The following is an 18739-nucleotide window of genomic DNA, read 5'->3' as shown; positions in this document are numbered from 1 at the left end:
CAGAATAATAATAATAATAATAATAATAATAATATCGAGATTTTCTCTTCGAACTCCGCAGACTCTATCCAGATCACTCTGTCAAGATGGTCGTTCTGATTATTGGAGTCCTTGGTGGAATGATGTCTTCTCTACTCTCGAATCTCAAAATCATACCGGCTTGCCGCACTAAGGCAGAAATCTTAGCCGCACAGATGCAGAAGGCTGTCATTCTTGGCTCACTGCGTTTGCTCAGGGCACATGATTCTCGGACCCAATGATCACTTACCCCACGGTGTGGGGGAGTGCTCATTGGTTGATTATGCTGGCGCGCCCTCCCGAATGTATCGGGGCTTCGGGGGATAGGGCTTGACCAGCGCACACTACGGTAATAGTTGAATATAATAATATTTATTTACATTACATCAAAAGAGAAGGTACAATGAAAGAAGACATTCAATGGTAAATGAATACATATTATGGGAGTAAAACTTTACAAAAGTAATAGCTATACATTTCATTAGCCTAATAGGGAATCTGGTCAAAGTAGACAAAATACCAAAAGGCGGACCTTGACTACAGTGAAATTGTATACGTAGATCCAGAATCTCGAAGTCATATTAGCAAAATTAAAAGAAAATTTGAAATTGAAATATGAATTATAAAGTGTTTAACATATAAAAATATTGTTGTAAAAATAAAATTTTAGAAATAGTGCTGTAAATATAAAGTTAAGGATAATGTTGTATATATGTATAAAATATCATGGAAGGAGTATCGGAAGAGTAATAAATAGTGCTGTTGATATAAAATTCAAATATGAAGTCTAAACTATATAAAATATAGAAAAAATAGTGTTTTATATATAAAATGTGAAAATGCTGTTGCTAATATAAAATTAAAAGGAAAGTATATATAAAATATCATGGAAGAAGTTTTGAATGAAGGGAGAGTAATGTTGTATATATTAAATATAAATACCAAGGAAACAGTAACGAAAGAATACTTATGATAAAAAAATACTTATATTATAAAGCAACAATTTCTATGTGAATTTTTTTCAATTTGATTTTTTTTAATAACAAATTGTAATATATGTTTTTTATATAAATATATTGATGGATGGAAAGGCGTGACTGGGTGCTTATCCATTCCTTAATTTTTGCTTTAAATAAATGATGGGAATTATATTCTTTCATTTCATGAGGGATCGAGCTATATAATTTGGGTCCCAAGTAGACATAACTTTTTTGTAGGGTTTTTTTTTCTGGTCTTGGTATAACAGAAGAATTGATCTTGTGACGTGTACTGTAGTTATAATTTATGACTATCAGTATATTTCTGTGAGTATGCTGTCGCATTACTGCCGATAGAAAATATAGTTGTCGAAGATCAAATAACTTCTTTTCGCGGTATAAGTCATCAGTGGGGTAAGTGTATGGTTTCTTAAATATTATTTTGATGATCCACTTTTGTATTCTTTTCAGTTGTTTGGTATGATTATTTGTTGCCGCTCCCCAGGCTAATATTCCATAATTCAAGTGTGGTTCATGTAGGGCATAATATAATATAATATCCGAAGCTGATCAATTTTCAAAATATTCGATAGATATTTGAACTTTAACAATGTACTTCGTAGTTTTTTCAATGGATGTCCCATTTCAAATTACAGTCTATGAATACTCCCAAGAATTGTGGTTGCTGTATTTTTTGATATTGAAGGAGCATTTGACAATGCACTACCTGAATCTTTAGAATAGTCTCTGAATAGAAAGGGTATAGAATCGACCATAACTGGCTGGATCTATGCCATGCTAGTAAACAGAACTGCAACTACGACTCTTCAAGGCGAGGCTATCAGGTTCAGGGTCACCAGGGGCTGCCCTCAAGGTGGGGTACTATCTCCCCTTCTGTGGTCGCTCCTGATGGATAGTCTGCTTGATGCCCTCGACAGAAGAAAAGTTGATCTGCAAGCTTATACAGATGACCTTTTGTCATCCTGGTAAGGTCCACGTCGGGAAGGGTAGCTTGTAATATCCTCCAAAGCGCGTTGGACGTTGTTCACAGTTGGTGCCTGAGGGAGCAGGCTGTCAACCCCAGCAAAATTGTGTTAATCCCCTTCACCAAGAGAAGGAAATTGGACGATCTAACACCACTTTCCCTCAATGGTATGGTCATTCCATTTGGAAAGGAGGTGAAATATCTTGGCATTGTTCTTCATAAAAGACTCACCTGGAACGCTCACTTGGAAAAAGTTTTACACAAAGCCAGACTGTCTCTATGGACATGTCGAAGGATTTGTGGTAAAACTTGGGGTTCAGGTCCCAAACAAATCCACTGGATTTATGTGATGATTGTCAGACCAATGACCACGTATGGTGCAATTGCTTGGTGACCGAAGGCTTTACAGAAAACGGCCCAAGCGAAGCTCTCTGGCTTACAGAGACAGGCTTGTCTGGCTATCAGTGGTGCCATCAGTACCACACCTTCAGCGGCCATAAAGATCCTTCTAGATCTACCTCCTCTCCACATTTTTCTGGAAAGAGAGATTAAATAGACTGCATACAGACTTGTGCACATTGCCAATTGCACAAATCAATGCAATGCAGAGTACAAGCGGAAATTTACGCTATTGAATTATGTGCGGAGAGATTGGATAAATCCAACTTCACTCACAAGTCAATAAAAATATTCTCGGACAGTCAAGCGGCGTTGGAAGCTCTTGACTCCCACCGAGCAACGTCTAAATTGGTAGCAAACTGCCAAAAAAGACTCTCCTCGATAGGAAGACTAAACAGATTATCTCTAGTCTGGATTCCTGGCCATACTGGCCTGGAAGGCAATGAAGCTGCTGACTATCTTGCAAAGGAGGGTGCTGCAAGCGGCTTCATTGGACCAGAACCTGTCATTGGCATCGCTTTGGGCTCTGCCAAACAAACACTTAACACCTGGATGGCAAGAAGAGTTATGGACTTCTGGCAGAATCTTCCAGGATTGGCTCACTCCAAGGCGTTTATTCACCCTTCGTAGTTCATCCCTACTGTACTCCAACAGTTGTTGGACTACGATATCTAACAGGCCTTCTCACAGGTCACTGTCATTTGAATCATCACATGCAGAGACTTGGACTGCCGGAAGACAGTGTGTGTCGCCTCTGTCTGGAAAATGATGAAACTGCAGAGCAGTTTCATCATTTTCCAGACAGAGACATATACTTTGTACCTGCCCCGCTGGGGATCGAAACAGGTTCTTTGATTTCGGCAGATCCGTACTCTCACCATCTGACCTGAAAGACCACTCACCATACAAACTAATCGGCTTCGTTAAGAAGCTGGGTTTATTTGGCCGAGTGTGAATAGGTGTGAGCCACAATAAACCCTTATGGGTTGCAGTGGAGGGTCGAATAGACCTACATACTTTAGATCTACCTAGACCAACCTACCTACCCCCATATATTTAATATGTTGGACCATCGATAATGTTTGGTTGCCATCTATTTGAAGGGTATCATATTCTGATAAATTCTTCACGTATGAGGTGAAAGGTATGAAATGTGTTTTCTCGATGTTCATTGTTGAAAGCCGATTTTTAAATCACTCTTGAATTATTTCTCTCAGCTTTTTTTAAAGATTACCAATCCTCGTCCACATATATAATTGCTGTGTCGTCAGCATAACTTACCACATCTCCTTCTAAATTCAGTTTCAGCAAATCGTTGAGATAAATATTGAGAAGTATAGGCCCCAGGACTGTGCCCTGTGGACCACCATATTTTATTACTGTTTCTTCACTGAGGTTATCATTCACCTTAACTCTTTGAATTATTTCTTGTAGATAGTTTTTCATCAGATCGTATGTTTTTCCTCTTATACCAATACTTTTCAATATCTTTAGCAATGTATGATGGTCGACGGTGTCGAACGCTTTAGCGAGATCTATAAATATGGCCAATGTTGGTTTGGCTTTGTCAACATATTTGAATATTCTGGAAGTGACGTATACTATGACGTCTTGCGTGGATCTATTTTCTCTAAAGCCAAATTGTTTTTTCGATATTAATTCATATTTTTTTAAATAGTTTGTTAGACGCGTTTTCAGTAACATTTCGAAAATTTTTGCAAAATTAGAGATCAAGGAAATTGGACGGTAATTTGAAAAATTTTCTTTGTTTTCATTTTCGTGCAGTGGTTTGATTACAGATTACAGTTTGTATAGACCAATTTATGATATGGACCAAGGGTTTGATGATGTATTCAGCAATTAGTTTTATAATCTCGACAGTCACGTTGTCAAGACCTGGTGGTTTATTTTTTTTTTTGATTTATCAGTATATCCATATATTTCACCATCATATGTCTCCCCTAGGAAAAATGAGTTCATCGAGTGATTTAGAGTCTGTGGATGTATATTATTAAGTTGTTTTATTGCTTCTGCCATTTTTTGTCCTATACTTGAAAAGAAATTATCAAATTCATTAGCCATCTGTTATCGGTGAGAATGTTACCGTTTTCATCAATTATTTTATTTATAGCTTCATTTTTCTGTGTTTTCGCTGTTATTTGCAAATATGCAATATGCAAAGATTTCAATTACGAGGCAGCAATCAAATCTATTTACTATCATTTGTTTATAGTAAACTTAATTTCGGAAGTGTCATTTGGAGCCCACATTATAATACACATAAATTATGATTAGAAAGACTCCAGAACAATGAAGAATAATAACCGACTTGGTTTTTATTTATAAAATTTCAACAAACTGTTACGACTCACCCGATCTAGTATCAATGATTTTTTACCACGTTTCTCATAGGAACACTATGAATAGAAAATTACTTGTCAGTCCGAATTTCAACACAAATTTGGGCGAAAACTCCCCAATTACTAGAATGTGTGATTCTTTCAACAAATATTGTAGTAACGTAAATTTTTTCTCTATCATGTTGAATTCCTTTAAAATAACTATGAAAAGAATATTCAACTCATAGCAAAAATAATGAATAATTAGTATGTACGAAATTTTTCAATTCACTAATTTTTATTTTTTCTTGTATCTGTTGACACCGTGTATCTCTGTAACCACTACTATCAGTGGATGCTTCTATGGGTATTTACCTGTTTGTATCTCAAATTAAAAAAAAATGAATAAATATGAATAGGAATGAATAGAACAAAAACAGTATCAGATGGTGTCCAAGATCTTTTAAAAAATGATCAAGCAAGTATGGAAAATAACAGAACGAACGAAATTAGAAATTTAATATATAATCATGTGAAACATGTGGTGAAGATATAATGCCCAAGCCACATAAGATGAATTTCTGTCATTATAGAAAATTGTAGAAAAAACATATTTTTTACTGCTGCTTTTAATAAAAATTAATAATCATTCAGATGAGGTGAAAAAATGAAAAATATTATTTCTGCAATTCAGCCATTTTCTGCGACCACGAAACAGAACCGTTGATATTGAAATATTTGTTGAACAGATGATGACATATTGCCAGTAATACTTCCCCTATCTATAGATGTCTCAGAATTCAAAGACGCATTCCAAACACGCATAAAAATAGAAACAAATATTTTCAGAAAAGGTAATAAACCTCACAAACAAATCCAAAACTTCATGGCAAATAATTATTGAGATGACTACAAACAAGAAGAAAAGCAGCATCCTACCACATTTTAATGATACATGTTTGGGAACAAATTAACCAATGAAATGTTTTGATGAAAATGCCACTTATCTAAAAATGTACTCTTTTCAATTCAACCCACTAATCTTATTTCGGAAAAACTACGACACAGAAACAGTTACACTCGCAAGATTTCCATTAGTGAAAATATTATTTCATTCATCCCAATTATTATTGAATTTCTCTAAGAATTGATTGGAAAAAAAAGATAAAAGAAACACAGGATATGACGATGTTTCAATTTTTATTGAAAAAAAATTGTTCGTTTTGTTGTTGCACACTTGCGCATATTATTGATGTATCACTTATGAAGGAACATGTCTCATCAGATCTTGAATTTGCATCAGTTCATCCATATTTTGAATAGGTGTTCACGAATTATTTGATGACTATAAGCCTATCAGTTCACTCAGCTCGTTCTCAAAATTATTTCAAACATCACAATATCTTCAGTTATTGATAAATATGGCTTTTCATAGGTAGACGCATTGTTTAATTTAACTAACAACATCTACAACTGTCTGAAAATATATATTGTGATATTATTTTGGATCTAGCCAAAACTTAGTCATTTGTTTTTTGGGAAAGAAAGTTTTTGGCTTTCTACTACTCCATCTGATACAAAAAAATGGATGAGAGAATCTTCCAAAGGAAGGAAGGATTAATCAATTTGAAAATAAGTAACTCTATACATGGATGTGTAGATCATGCAAAGAAGAACCTTTCAGACACAAACTGAAAGAAAGTCCTCCTGAAACAGCTACTTTCATATAAACATTGAATTACACGAAAGAAAAAATTCTTTCGAAACAAATACTTCTATATGAAGTATATATATATATATATATATATATATATATATATATATATATATATATATATATATATATATATATATTAATCCTTTCTTTCTTTGGAAGATTCTCTCATCCATTTTTTTGTATCAGATGGAGTAGTAGAAAGCCAAAAACTTTCTTTCCCAAAAAATTAATCACTCCTAAAAATATAACCCTTTCAAATCAAATTAGTCATTTGTCTATTCAACTAAAAAACATTATGAAATCCGTGGTAATGAACAAAAATGGTTTGATTCTCATTCAACTGGTCAAACACACGCACCCAGTTTCTGGATATCATATAATTCCAGAAACTGGCCAATCTAGGAGTACCATAAGGCAGTGTCGTGGGGCCTCGCTTATTTAGAATTTAGATAAATAGTGACATAATGGAACTATCATAAACCATGCTGATGATAGCACTTTACTGTTTGTGGTTTCGATTTTTCCAGAACTGACTTTCACTGAAGGTGGATAAAACGAATGCGTTTTTTTTAAAGAATCGGTCTCCGAGTACTCCGAATAGCAATAGCATTATTATTATTATCATTTTTCTTTCCCTGAGGTTGCGCTGAATGAGTCCTATCCCCCAAAGCCTCGATACATTCAAGAGGGCGCGCCAACATTATCAACCAATTAACACTCCAAGAATCATGTGCCCTAAGCAAGCGTAGTGAGCCAAGAATGGCATCCTTCTGCATTTGTCCGGCTAAGATTTTCACCTTAGTGTGGCAAACCGGCATGATCTTGAGGTTCGAGAGGACTCCAATAATCTGAACAACCATCCTGACAAAGTGATCTTGATAGAGTCTGTGAAATTCGAAGAGAAGTCTTGATATTTTATCGACCATATTCGTCGTCAGGAGCTGAAAACTCCACGACAAATCTCGTCTCGCACTGATGGTCGAAAAGAATTAGGTACATCAGGCTTATTAGCTTGATGGTAGGGAACGAAAAGTTTCGTTCTTTCGTTCGTTTCGTTCCCCACAATAGATTCAATATCACCTGAAGCGTAAGGCAACACCGATGTCTCGTCAATACCGTAAAAGTGCCGTAGGTGATAAAACACTCTTAGGGCCGCGCTAACAGCGAGTGCATTACGGGTCTCAGACACCACGCGGCAGGTCCTGCAATTTGTGTCAGGAACTTATTATTATTATATCATATGCTTTGAGTAATGTGATAAATTAAGGATTTCAGTTCAATTTGGAGTTTGTTTTCTTTTTAGAGCTGGTAAATGAAGGCTTTGTAGTTATAAAACGTTCCTCACCATTTTTCACCATTAATTTACTAGTTGTTAGGAATCACACGTTAAAAGTGAGAAATGATTTATTTCGTAACTAAACGTGATCAAACTAGGATACAAAGTGTGCAAAATGCATATGCTAAGAAAGAAATAGTCTGTAAAAAGTCTGTAGTCAAAGTATTATATATAAAAGAAAGACAACTTGAGACAGGATGTGTCAAGTATCATGTTAAAAATAATGACTGAACCACATGGCTATCAGCCTATTTTGTTTTATATAAGTCAAATATTACAAATGTGCCATGTACTTATTTTGATACTTCCTGTTGCCTGACAAGTAAGTAATCTTAAATAATTTTCCAAATTTCCTAGCCTCAAAAATGTTTTTTGCAAACTTCAGTTTTCACAAAACTTCCTTTTCAATTAGATCACTTACTTTCAGGTGAGCACTGATAATGACGAAAGTCGAAAGTGCTTTGCAATAATTTTATAATTATACACTTTCATACAAAAACCTCTTCGATTCATTCATTCAATAAGTGTATTCAGCTTTCCAAATCTATTTACAAAAAAAAACAATCTATTCATGTGTCACACGTTGAAAGGTAAGACCTCGTTAGTCCTTAGCTCGCACAAGTTTCTCAACTTCTGAGAGTTGTCGTTCGTATGGGGGCGACAGCTGATTAACGAAAAAACAGAACAGAACAGAAAAAACTCGTCATCATCAAAATTTAATGAAAATTGCACTGAGAAAACATTTGACAAATTCAAGATTCAGTCAAAATATTAACATAAAATAAAATAGTGTGTTTTATTTTGTAAATGTCTTTGACAAACAAAAAAAAATCGAACTATTGGTTAAAAGAGCAATAGTTTTTGACTTTCTCCTATCTATTATAATCAATATCATGTCATCACTATTCTCTTCATTTCCAGCAATCATAAACCTCTGAAAAAGGCATACAACAATTTCTAGAGTAACTTTCAGACACAAACTGGAATAATATATAATAATATGAAACAGAGTTAAATGTGATCATTTATTATTTATATTAATAATATTATTGAAGTTATTTCGAAGAGGTATAATGCAAGTAACTTAGTAATAGGTATAAATTCCTAATAAACATCAAAAATGGACATATTTATTCGTTAATTATCACCGGTTCAAGGATACCTTCTACACTGGAACATTTTTCAGCGATATACAATAACATCTGGCAACGTTGCCATCAGCTGATTATCAGTTGTATGTATACTCGTTCTCCACGCCACGCTCTACCGGCAAACCGAACAACTCCATATTCTGTGACGTAGAGACATGGAGATGCTACGTGCGACTGGGCTGACATTCTAGGAGAAATAAAGTTGCAAGTTAAAAAAAGTATGAGTAGTCATCAGCAGGCCTGATGTTTATCTGCAAGTTGATATTTTGAAAGGTATAATGATTATGCATTTGTTTTCAATATGCTGGATTGAGTAGATTATTCGCGAAGATATCTGACGCTTAATTTTGTATTTGAATGGATCATGCAATCTATATGAATTTTTGATACCCCGTCAATTTTCTGAAACTGAAACTTTTAGAGTTATTTGATGAGTGAAAAGCTTAAAAATGAACCTGATTTGAGCTACAGCAGAAAAAATTAAAAGTTGACCCTTGAGCCATTTTGGGAGACGATAATCTAACCTCTGATTCGTGGTCAGCAACCTCAAATATCCCAGTGGATTTTGTATTGTCATAATATTTTAGTATTTAAAGTTTTATAGGAAACCGAATATTGGTTGATCGTATTGTTTTATGAATAAAAGCTTTAACTTTGAGCTACATTAGCTCAAAACCGATTCATATCTGAGCTTGACACTTATTGAACTTTTTGTTCCACTGATCAAAAACTAACTTTTCCCTTAGTTTTATAAAATTTGACAGGTATCCAAAAAAGAGTATGGATAATTTGCTGACCAGAAAAGGATCGTCTGAGAAAGACATTCATAATCCCAATAATACGGTCGTATTCGAAAATAAATATATATACTCCATATTGATGTCACCGAACATAAGATCAAAATCTACCCTTAGAGGAGAGTAGTTTACTTCTGTGATTTTTCGAAATATTTTGCTGACCAATGACTTGCATCGAAATATTTCGATCAATCACAATATTTTCATCTGAATTTTTATGTTATTTGTGATTTGCAGTCAAATCCACATATAAACAACTATTCAACAGATAATGAAATGAATTTTAATGAAAATACATTTTTTCACTTGTAAATATATATATATTCTGAACTTTTCACCTACAGTCAGACTGGCTATAAATGAAATCATCTAAAGGAACAATTCGTTTAGGCCAGTCTCAACTCCCTACACAGTAGGTTAATGGACTGACACCCATCAGAAAACAACTATTCCCCTGGCTAATACCACGAAGGGCGTTGGATTATATCCGTCAGGTGCCAGTGCAGGATTCTTTACTGAAGCTTTTTCTGCATATGCTTGCAATACAACTGCCGCAATAGATTTTCAAATATTGGAACACACTTGCAGATCGGTTTCGAGCTGTTTGACCACTCGTCAGTGCAGTTCACAGGCAGATTAGGCGATGAAAAACCTTTTGTTTGTTGTCCGCTTCAGCCTAGTTCGAAGAATGAATTCGAATTTCAATTATCAGAAATCATCGACTCTATGTTGATGATAGACACTACCTTGCCCTTGAATTTCCGGTAGGTGAGTTTATATTTAGTATCAGCATTGAACCCATGCAGAGCCAAGGCGGGTCACTAGTTCTGAAATTTTTATCCCTCTCAATGTACATACACAGTAGATTCTGTTAAATGCCTGCTGCAAAACAATTACTTCCTTGGATAATACCGATTTCAGCATGGTTCTGCTGCTGGATGAACGGAAAACGTCTGCAAGACTAACCTCTGTGGGGTATCTTGCATAAATGTCGATCTAATATAATTCAATGTCCAACGTGAAATTAGTCAGGAAAGTAGTTGTTTTCCGGCAGCCATTTACCAGAACCTAGTATGCAAGTACGTTGGGAGGGATGAATGTTTCGGGATTTTATTTCCAAATATTCATTTTCGTATACGCATGTATCTCTCCTCGATACAGTTTTTAAACTAATTTCAATTTGCCAGAGGGAATATTAGAGATCAGAGTTTTAACACATTTCAGGAATCAGGTGAGGTGCTGATGGTACATGAAAAGAGTAAAAATTGTTCGAAATGAAGATGCAGCAAAAAATTAAATTTCGAAATTTTCGATATTACCAGTATATCTCTTGAACCACAGAAGCTAGAATCGATTTTTCGATATTATTCAATAGTACCCGAAAGTAGGGAACGTTGCCGAAATTTAAGCTACTTTATATCTCTTAATGTTTACGAGATTTCCATGTAGAAACTCATATCAGAATAGCCCTGTATAACATTATATACTATATGCCGACTAAGGAAAGTCTTGGTCTGCAGAAAGTTATAAAATATCATAGGAATAAACTACCCTTCGAAATTGCTTGATTCAATTTTTCTCATTGGTGGCAACTATAACTCAAGAAGAGATATGAAATTGTGGATTTTCGTTGAAACATTCCGATAGAAAAGCCTTGGTCGGCAAGATACTATGAAAAATCAGTAGGATAAACTAGCCTTCGAAAGAAGTAGATTCAACTTGTGTCATTGGTGCTAGTAATAACTCATGAAGATATATGAAATTATGGAGTTTGGCAGAATAACATGAAAAATCACAGGAGTAAACTAATACCTTTCGAAAGAGGTCGTTACAGTTTTTCTCATTGGTGGCAATAAAAACTCAGAGATTGATATGAAATCATGTATAGGTTGGTTGACACATTCCGCTAAAAAAGTCTTGGTTGGCACAGAATATCGTGAAAAGTCACAAGAGTAAAGTTACCTTCGAAAGGAGTAGATTGAACTTGTATCATTGGTGGCAATAATAACAACTTACTCAAAACTTCATATGTGATATATGCATATGCAATAATAGACCTAATTTGATATTGCTTCAGATAAAAAGATTTTATGTTACATAATGTTTTGTGTTACCACGTCATAGATAAGGTAAGGTTAGGTCCAAAGTGAGTGGGTCTATTCGAACCTCCACCGCAACACGTAAGGGTTTATTATGACTCACACCTATTCACACTCAACCAAATAAACCCAGCTTCTTAACAAAGCCCATTAGTTCGTATGGTGATTGGTTTTTCACGTCAGATGGTGAGAGTACGGCTCTGTCGAACTCTGAAAACCTGATTCGGCCCTCAGCGGGGCAGGCACAAAGTATATGCTCTGCTGTTCCATCGTTAATGAGGTAGTCGGATAGTCAAGGTGCAAGATTCTCACCTTGATACCCGCGACAACCTTCCCATATGAGGGTTTTTGCACGTCAGCTATATCTGACGATGCCTTAGATTCAACCGTGCAGGGCTTTTTTGCCTCTGGTTTTGGTGAATCATCACTTGATCGCAAACGTTTGCTAATCTGCGCATAAGGGGTTTGTTCCTGCACCTGAGTGAGACAGATTCTGCGTATTCCGCTCAAGAATTTGGTGCAAGACAGTTTTATAAAGTACCCCGCTCTTGAAGAGACGACTCAGTCGTTTCCTTGCTGCACCACTAAACCTTTTTTTGGTTCAGTTATTGGATCAGGAGTTGAAGAGAGTTGAGAAGCTCTCGCTCCGGAACTAAACTCACATGGAGGTCAGTTGGAGTCGTAAACTCGACATTCATCTACTCTGTAGACTCGCTTCTGATATGAATTTACAGGGAGGTCAGTTGGAGTCGTAAGCTCGACATCCATCACCTCTACAGACTCAGAGTCAGAAATAATTTTTGAGTTTACTCTGTCCATACGACATGGCAGAGCCCCGCATTACCGTGACAAGGCGATGCTACGACGAGAGGGCGCACGGTATCTCGAAGGTTCCGTAGAGACAGCTGATAGGCTCAGTGTATTTCATCCTCTCGGCTCGGATAGACACACCTTATGTAAGGAACAAAGTTTACCGAATACTATAAGTTGGTTCACTCCAAGGAATTCGTTTGTCGGTACGGCTCAGGATTGCATTTTTTGCGATTTCCATAAATCATATCGCCGACAGACGATGTCTGGAAGCCGCCGGCCGCATGACAGTTATACGAGGGCAGTTCCTATTCGCGATATCTACAGGGGACGTTCCGAAGTTGAAACTTCGCTTGCTCGGTTGTATCAGACAGATAAACAAAGATACGAAAGTAGTTGTTTGTCGATCAACTTCTAGAAACATGATAGATAAACTCATGAATAAATGATCTAAGAAACAGATCAGAGTGATTTACTGATGAAATGATAAACATACATTCAGAAAAACATGTTTTATTAACAAAAATAATACAATTATATAATGTTATATGTTTATAAATGATTTAAAATATTCAATTTTACATTGCATGATTTATGTTTCCTAACAATCTTCATGTCCTGGTTCATGAATTTTAAAGTAAAGTATATCCGAACTCTTGTATATAAAGATATATAATAATCGAAGAGGAATTTTTGACATGGATGTGAGAAAAGAATTTTCGAATATTTTGTTTTCAAATACTGTCCAATTCCCTTCTCACTGCCGATTTTATCAAAATTTTCAATGAATATGTTTTCCATCTCTATTACATGGTCAACAATATCTCTTGATGGGAACTTGGGAAGCCAACGTGACTTTCATTTTTTGAAAATTATTTCGATAAATGTGGTCATTATTAAGTTTAAGAGCCAATTTATATTGTTTAGTTCTATCATAATTATACATTGTTTCTATGTAATGTTTTCTTGTTTCTCCACCCTGAAGTAAAAACTGATAGGAAAACAAATTGTTTCGTGTCGACTTCAGCAAGTGCGGGATATCAAACAAATATACAAGTTTATGATCGTCTATCAGAAATATGGGATTTTCGTCTGTAACATTCAAAGTTTTCACCAACTTCTGAAAATTTGAACCCTGATCGGAAACCACCCCATGACATTTAGGCCTATACTTTTGCATCTTCGTACCGTTTTGAACAAAATATCTTTCAAATCATCAGAAGTTGCTGATGTCTTATAGAAAAAGTATGCAAGTGGTATTTTCCAATTGCTTGCCAAACCTCTGACCATTACTGTTAGAGCACTACTTGCTATGTCAGTAGAGGTCCCATTCAAACTTGTTTGGAAACCTACTATTTTGTCTCTGGAAATATCATAATAAAGATGAGATTTCAAAGATATTTCGTCTAGGCATAAAATACAATATCTTTCTTTCTCCCTCATGAGCCCAATCCTGAATTCAATAACACGAAAAATAAAATCGTTGAAGCCTGGTTCAACAATCCAATTTTTCGTGAAACGATGAAGTGTACTTTTTGACGGTAATCTACAAATTGTTGAAAATTTTTTGTATGCTTTCGGACCAAGAAAATAAAGAGTCAATGCAAACTGTTTGAATTCGTCACTATACCTGGACCCTTTTGGTGCTTTATTTATCAAAGAAAGCTGTGCTTTCAAGAGCTTACAATATTGCTCAGGATATTTTCGATCCAGAAACTTGAAAACATCATCCAGAGTAATTCCGGTTTCGTCCAGTGCTCTTTTTGATGTTGAAGCTACTGTTTTCTCTAGTGATACAATTTTTTTTCGTAATGCCACTTTTCTTGGAGTTCCCGAAGAGAGTTTAGCAGATGTTTGGCTGCATTCATCTAAAAGAAAGATGTACGTACTTTCAATAATTGTTTTCTTGTCATCGTTTTTTTTCCGAAGCATATAAAAATAGATCAGGTAAGTATATAATATAACGAAAAGATATTTCACCTCGTGATCCTAATTGATCCGTTTGAACCTGAGCATCAATGTAAATAAAATCCTTGCTAGTACCGGCAATGGCATCATCATCTGGAAGGTTTAAACAACAAAATTGATATTGTAAATTTCATATGTTAAAAAGTGGAATAAGATTTTTTCATCATTTGAATCTATAAACTTCACTGAACCAACCTTTCTGAGAACCATCTTGAGGCAGACGCAATGAAGGAACATCATAGCTATGAATACGAGAATTCACAATATCATCGGCTCTAAAATGTAAGCTGCAAATTTTAATTCTATTGTGACTCTGCTCTGGGTTAAGAGTAGCATATCTATGATTCCCAATGAAGCCTAATACATTTTTCCAACGTTGACACCTAAAAAAAAATTCAAGTATATCAATCGATAAACTGAACATTTTGAAAAAAGATTGAAATGAGTTTGGATTGGCAAATGCCGGCGGTATATTTCGTTATGAATAATTTTATACAACAAAACCATAAAAGGTATAGATAGGTAAAATAAAAATTAATGGTGAATATTTTGAATGCATACCTTTCACTGTACTTTGGGCAGCGGAAAAACGAAATACCTGGGCTTCCCACCGTACTCAGACAACCATCCACTGAGCAATACGTCGACATTTTCACAAAATAAATATTTCGAACTCCGAACGAACACAACACTATCACAATACCAAAGTTTACCGATTCTGTAGTCTTTGACAATACCAAACAATACGGACAACCTTTATATCTCGTGTGCCGACGAGAACTGGTAACTTCAAGCGACACACTGTACTACCTCGGCTGGTAATTACCCGCTGTCGCTAGCGGGCGGCGAGATTTCTCAGATGTCGAAAAATGAGCGAGTGACACGTCTTATAGTATTCTGTAGTCTTTGGTAAGGAACCACTATCGACATGGGTAAAAAAAAGCGGTAGCCGAAAAAAACGCGGGGCCCAAGAGATTGGATGGGAATTAGTCAGTCAACTCGAGCGAGCCAGGCGAGAGCATTGTTACTTTATTAAGATGTTTATATCCGGATCAGAAAAGGGATGATGGTTTATTCGTCAAGTTCAATTATAAATAGATGCATCTTTGGTAAAATATATTTATACGATTATTATATCTGCTTTTCTTATACTTAGGATCAAGTCATCGTTACAATGCCAGAAACAGCATGCACAGTGGTTCCGGCAGTGAAGGATGAACAAGGACAGCCAACCCGCCTACCATGGGATACATACATTTCAGATTTGTAGGGTGACTCGGAACACAAAGATTAGACTGTTCCGATTCACCCCGGTAATCATAATCACCTTTAACGCAATGAATTTTATTGATATTATAGTATATGTACTATAATTAGTGCGAACTGTACATTTGTGGTTTGTTCCAGGTTATTCTGACTGAACAGATTCCAATAAAATACATTGATGTTGCAACAACAAAAACAAACAAGGTCATTGAGTATGATTATTAATTAGAGAAATAAAAAAGATATGAAAACTTTAATTTGAAACATTGAACTTTTTTTATAAAGAATTATGAGATTATTGCATTTACAAAATTATTATTTCATGAATATAATATCATATAGAGAAAATTCATTTTGAGAAATTAATTTTGGTTAGTGATTCTAAGAAATGACTTTGTATAGGTTTATCATAAGAAATCAGATTAGAGTGAATTTGACTCAAATGAATCATATGTGTTTTTTTATTCAAATGAATAAAAAATGAAATATGTACCTTTTCTAAAAAGAGTCTTTCAGTAGTGTTTTTTCTGTTTATATTTCAATTGAATTGCAATCCATACAATAACCTTCTACAAAAATGAGAAGTTGAAAAAAATTATAAAATTGAAGAAACTAAAAGTTAAACTTTCCCTCGGTTATCTTAAAGGCGCGATTTTGTTCCATCCTTTACATAAAAGAGGACGTATGCTTCTCCACTCACAAGCGACTTTGGTGAAATTGGTGACACGTGTGAATCGTTGTATTTGTGCCACGCGCTAGTATACGGGTATCTGCAGTATGCTGTATAATGTCCTCTGTTAGTAGTCCCACTGTGATTTAAAAGTGCATATAGATTATAACAAGTAGCCACATTTTCTCCTGCAAAATTGTCCATATCCAATCCTTCTAGAGGAAATTCGATGACGTCATTCAATTTGCCTCTACTTTCCGTTGGGGAGAATCTTTTTAAATGTATTACTAAAATATAGGGAAACTTGTGGATTGATAGGGACTTTATGCATTTTCTCCCATCCTTGCATTTCGAACACGTCGGTTTTTCAATTCCATCCAAAGTTTCTTCTCTTGTAAAATAATCTAAGCATTGCCACAAACTCAATTGGTCGGTTCTTTGTGGTATGGAGAGAGACAAATCCCAGAGAGGATCAAATGTTACTGAAGAGTATCCACAGTGTGTGCATTTCATCGTGGATTTCAATTGGCCAACGAAATTATCTACAATCTTAGAGTTATGTATCCTCAAATATGTGAGCCATGACTCTTGTGCATTTCCGCTGTCGCTCAATTTTTCGTCAATCTCCGTTAAGATTGGTTTAGGTTTCTCATTAATTATATTAACCTCTTCATGTAATCCTTCTGAAAGATAACGGAGAAACTCCTGGGCGTCTTGATGGGAATTACCCATAAATCGAGGAGCAAAACTTTGAATCTGATTTTTTAAGGAGGCTGTATTTACTACTTTATCAAATGAATCTTCTGACCACAACTCCTTGATGACTTCTGCAAACGATTTTATTAAAGCACGCTTCATACTAGAAATACTAGTATTGATATCTTTCATGAATTCATCCTTTTTCAAATATTCCAATAACCATCTCGTATTTGATAAACATTGAATTACGCTGTTCATGAAACAGGTGTTACCAATATTTTTTAAACCATTTAACCCAAAGGTTTTGACTGAAGAATTTATCACTGAACAATCCGAAATATCTTTGAAACCCATTTGAGAATTTTGCTGAGATAAAGTATTTTTTTCATTTGCTTTTATTTTAATTTCATTAAGCGGTTTCTTATTACCTCTCTTTTCTTTATAAAATTGGTTTTCAGGAAACAAGTAAATTTCATCAAGTTTTTTGGAATCAGGGAGAGTACCGAAAAACGAAGCTGCATTTCCTCTTTGGATGGCAATACTAATTTTCTGAATGAGAAAAGATGTGGCTCTTGATTCGTGGGTTTCATCGGTTACCTTTTTTCCAATTTCATTGATGAAAGATAAGGCTTCAGGGCCAAAAACACCAAACGTTTCAATAGCTATTGGGCGAAAGATATAATTATTTCCCAAATTCTGATATTTCCGTAGTTTGGAACTTTCTCCTAAAGAAGCAGCAGCACCGGCTTTCGCAGAAGTAGCAGGAAGATGGCAAGTTGCTAATGTATCTACACAAGTAAAGTCCCAAACAATAGATTTACCATTTTTCCATGGAACAAGTGTCATACCATCCGGCCGTTTTCCGTCGTCTCGACTTGTGCCTATGGGTTCTGAAATCGCAGGAATTTTTGCTGAAGTTAAAGCCCTTTTGATTAGATCATTAATTGCATAGTGGCGAGATAAACGACCAGCGCTAAAACGGCAACTCAACTCATGAGTACCCGCTTCATCCACAAATGCACCACATTTACAAAAGTGTTGAACACACAGTGGTGTACCAAGTCGAAATCCGATGGCAAGTCTGAAAGAGTCGTCATCCAATAGAGTCCCAAGTGATGCTATAGGAACAGCATTCAACCAAGCACCAGAGTCTTTCACAGTTACTGCGAGAAGACGAGCCTTATTTTTTGAAGTGTCAGAAGCTGTCTTCAGTAAAATACTAGTTGCTTGATCTAGTAATGGTTTATCCCATGCCCTCTGGTTTTTCATGTCTTCAATTTTTATTGTTTGGCCAGTTCTAGATTCCCAAAGAGATTTTCCCCGATCAAAAACACAATCAGATATTGGCTTTGGGTATTGTAAGATAATTTCTATCAGATCGGAAACACTGCAAAATGAGGACAGAAATGATGGCAAAGCGAGTGAAGTGGCTGAACGAATTCCTAATCCTCCTCTAGAAACTGGAAGTGATGCCTGTAACCAAGTTTCGTCTTCGATACGGTTATTAG

The 18739-nt window shown here is 35.5% G+C and overlaps 1 protein-coding gene across 1 annotated transcript; it reads right to left on the bottom strand.

The window, feature by feature from the left end:
* Positions 1–13125: 13125 nt before the first annotated feature.
* Positions 13126–15136, bottom strand: LOC141483672 (uncharacterized). Its single transcript, XM_074178455.1, has 3 exons — positions 14792–15136; positions 14609–14689; positions 13126–14496 (listed from the first exon to the last, which is right to left on the bottom strand). Exons 1-3 carry the CDS (start codon positions 15018–15020, stop codon positions 13739–13741), a joined length of 1068 nt encoding a protein of 355 aa, XP_074034556.1. The 5' UTR covers positions 15021–15136; the 3' UTR covers positions 13126–13738.
* Positions 15137–18739: the final 3603 nt, after the last annotated feature.

The sequence above is a fragment of the Leptinotarsa decemlineata genome, unplaced genomic scaffold (genome assembly GCF_025532065.1).
Source record: "Leptinotarsa decemlineata unplaced genomic scaffold, Ldec_3_MD MMD2_tig00003798_RagTag_RagTag, whole genome shotgun sequence".
Lineage (NCBI taxonomy): Eukaryota > Metazoa > Arthropoda > Insecta > Coleoptera > Chrysomelidae > Leptinotarsa > Leptinotarsa decemlineata.
The sequence above is the reverse complement of the archived record's forward strand: the minus strand, read 5'-3'. Positions and strand labels throughout refer to the sequence as shown.

Excerpts from the sequence above, each read along its gene's own strand:
- LOC141483672 (XM_074178455.1), bottom strand. The coding sequence starts at position 15,020 with ATGTTCAGTTTATCGATTGATATACTTGAATTTTTTTTTAGGTGTCAA. Across the intron at positions 14,690-14,791 it reads TCAAGATGGTTCTCAGAAAG|ATGATGATGCCATTGCCGGT; the intron begins GTTGGTTCAGTG and ends TAAACCTTCCAG. Across the intron at positions 14,497-14,608 it reads GGATCAATTAGGATCACGAG|ATGAATGCAGCCAAACATCT; the intron begins GTGAAATATCTT and ends TCTTTCTTTTAG.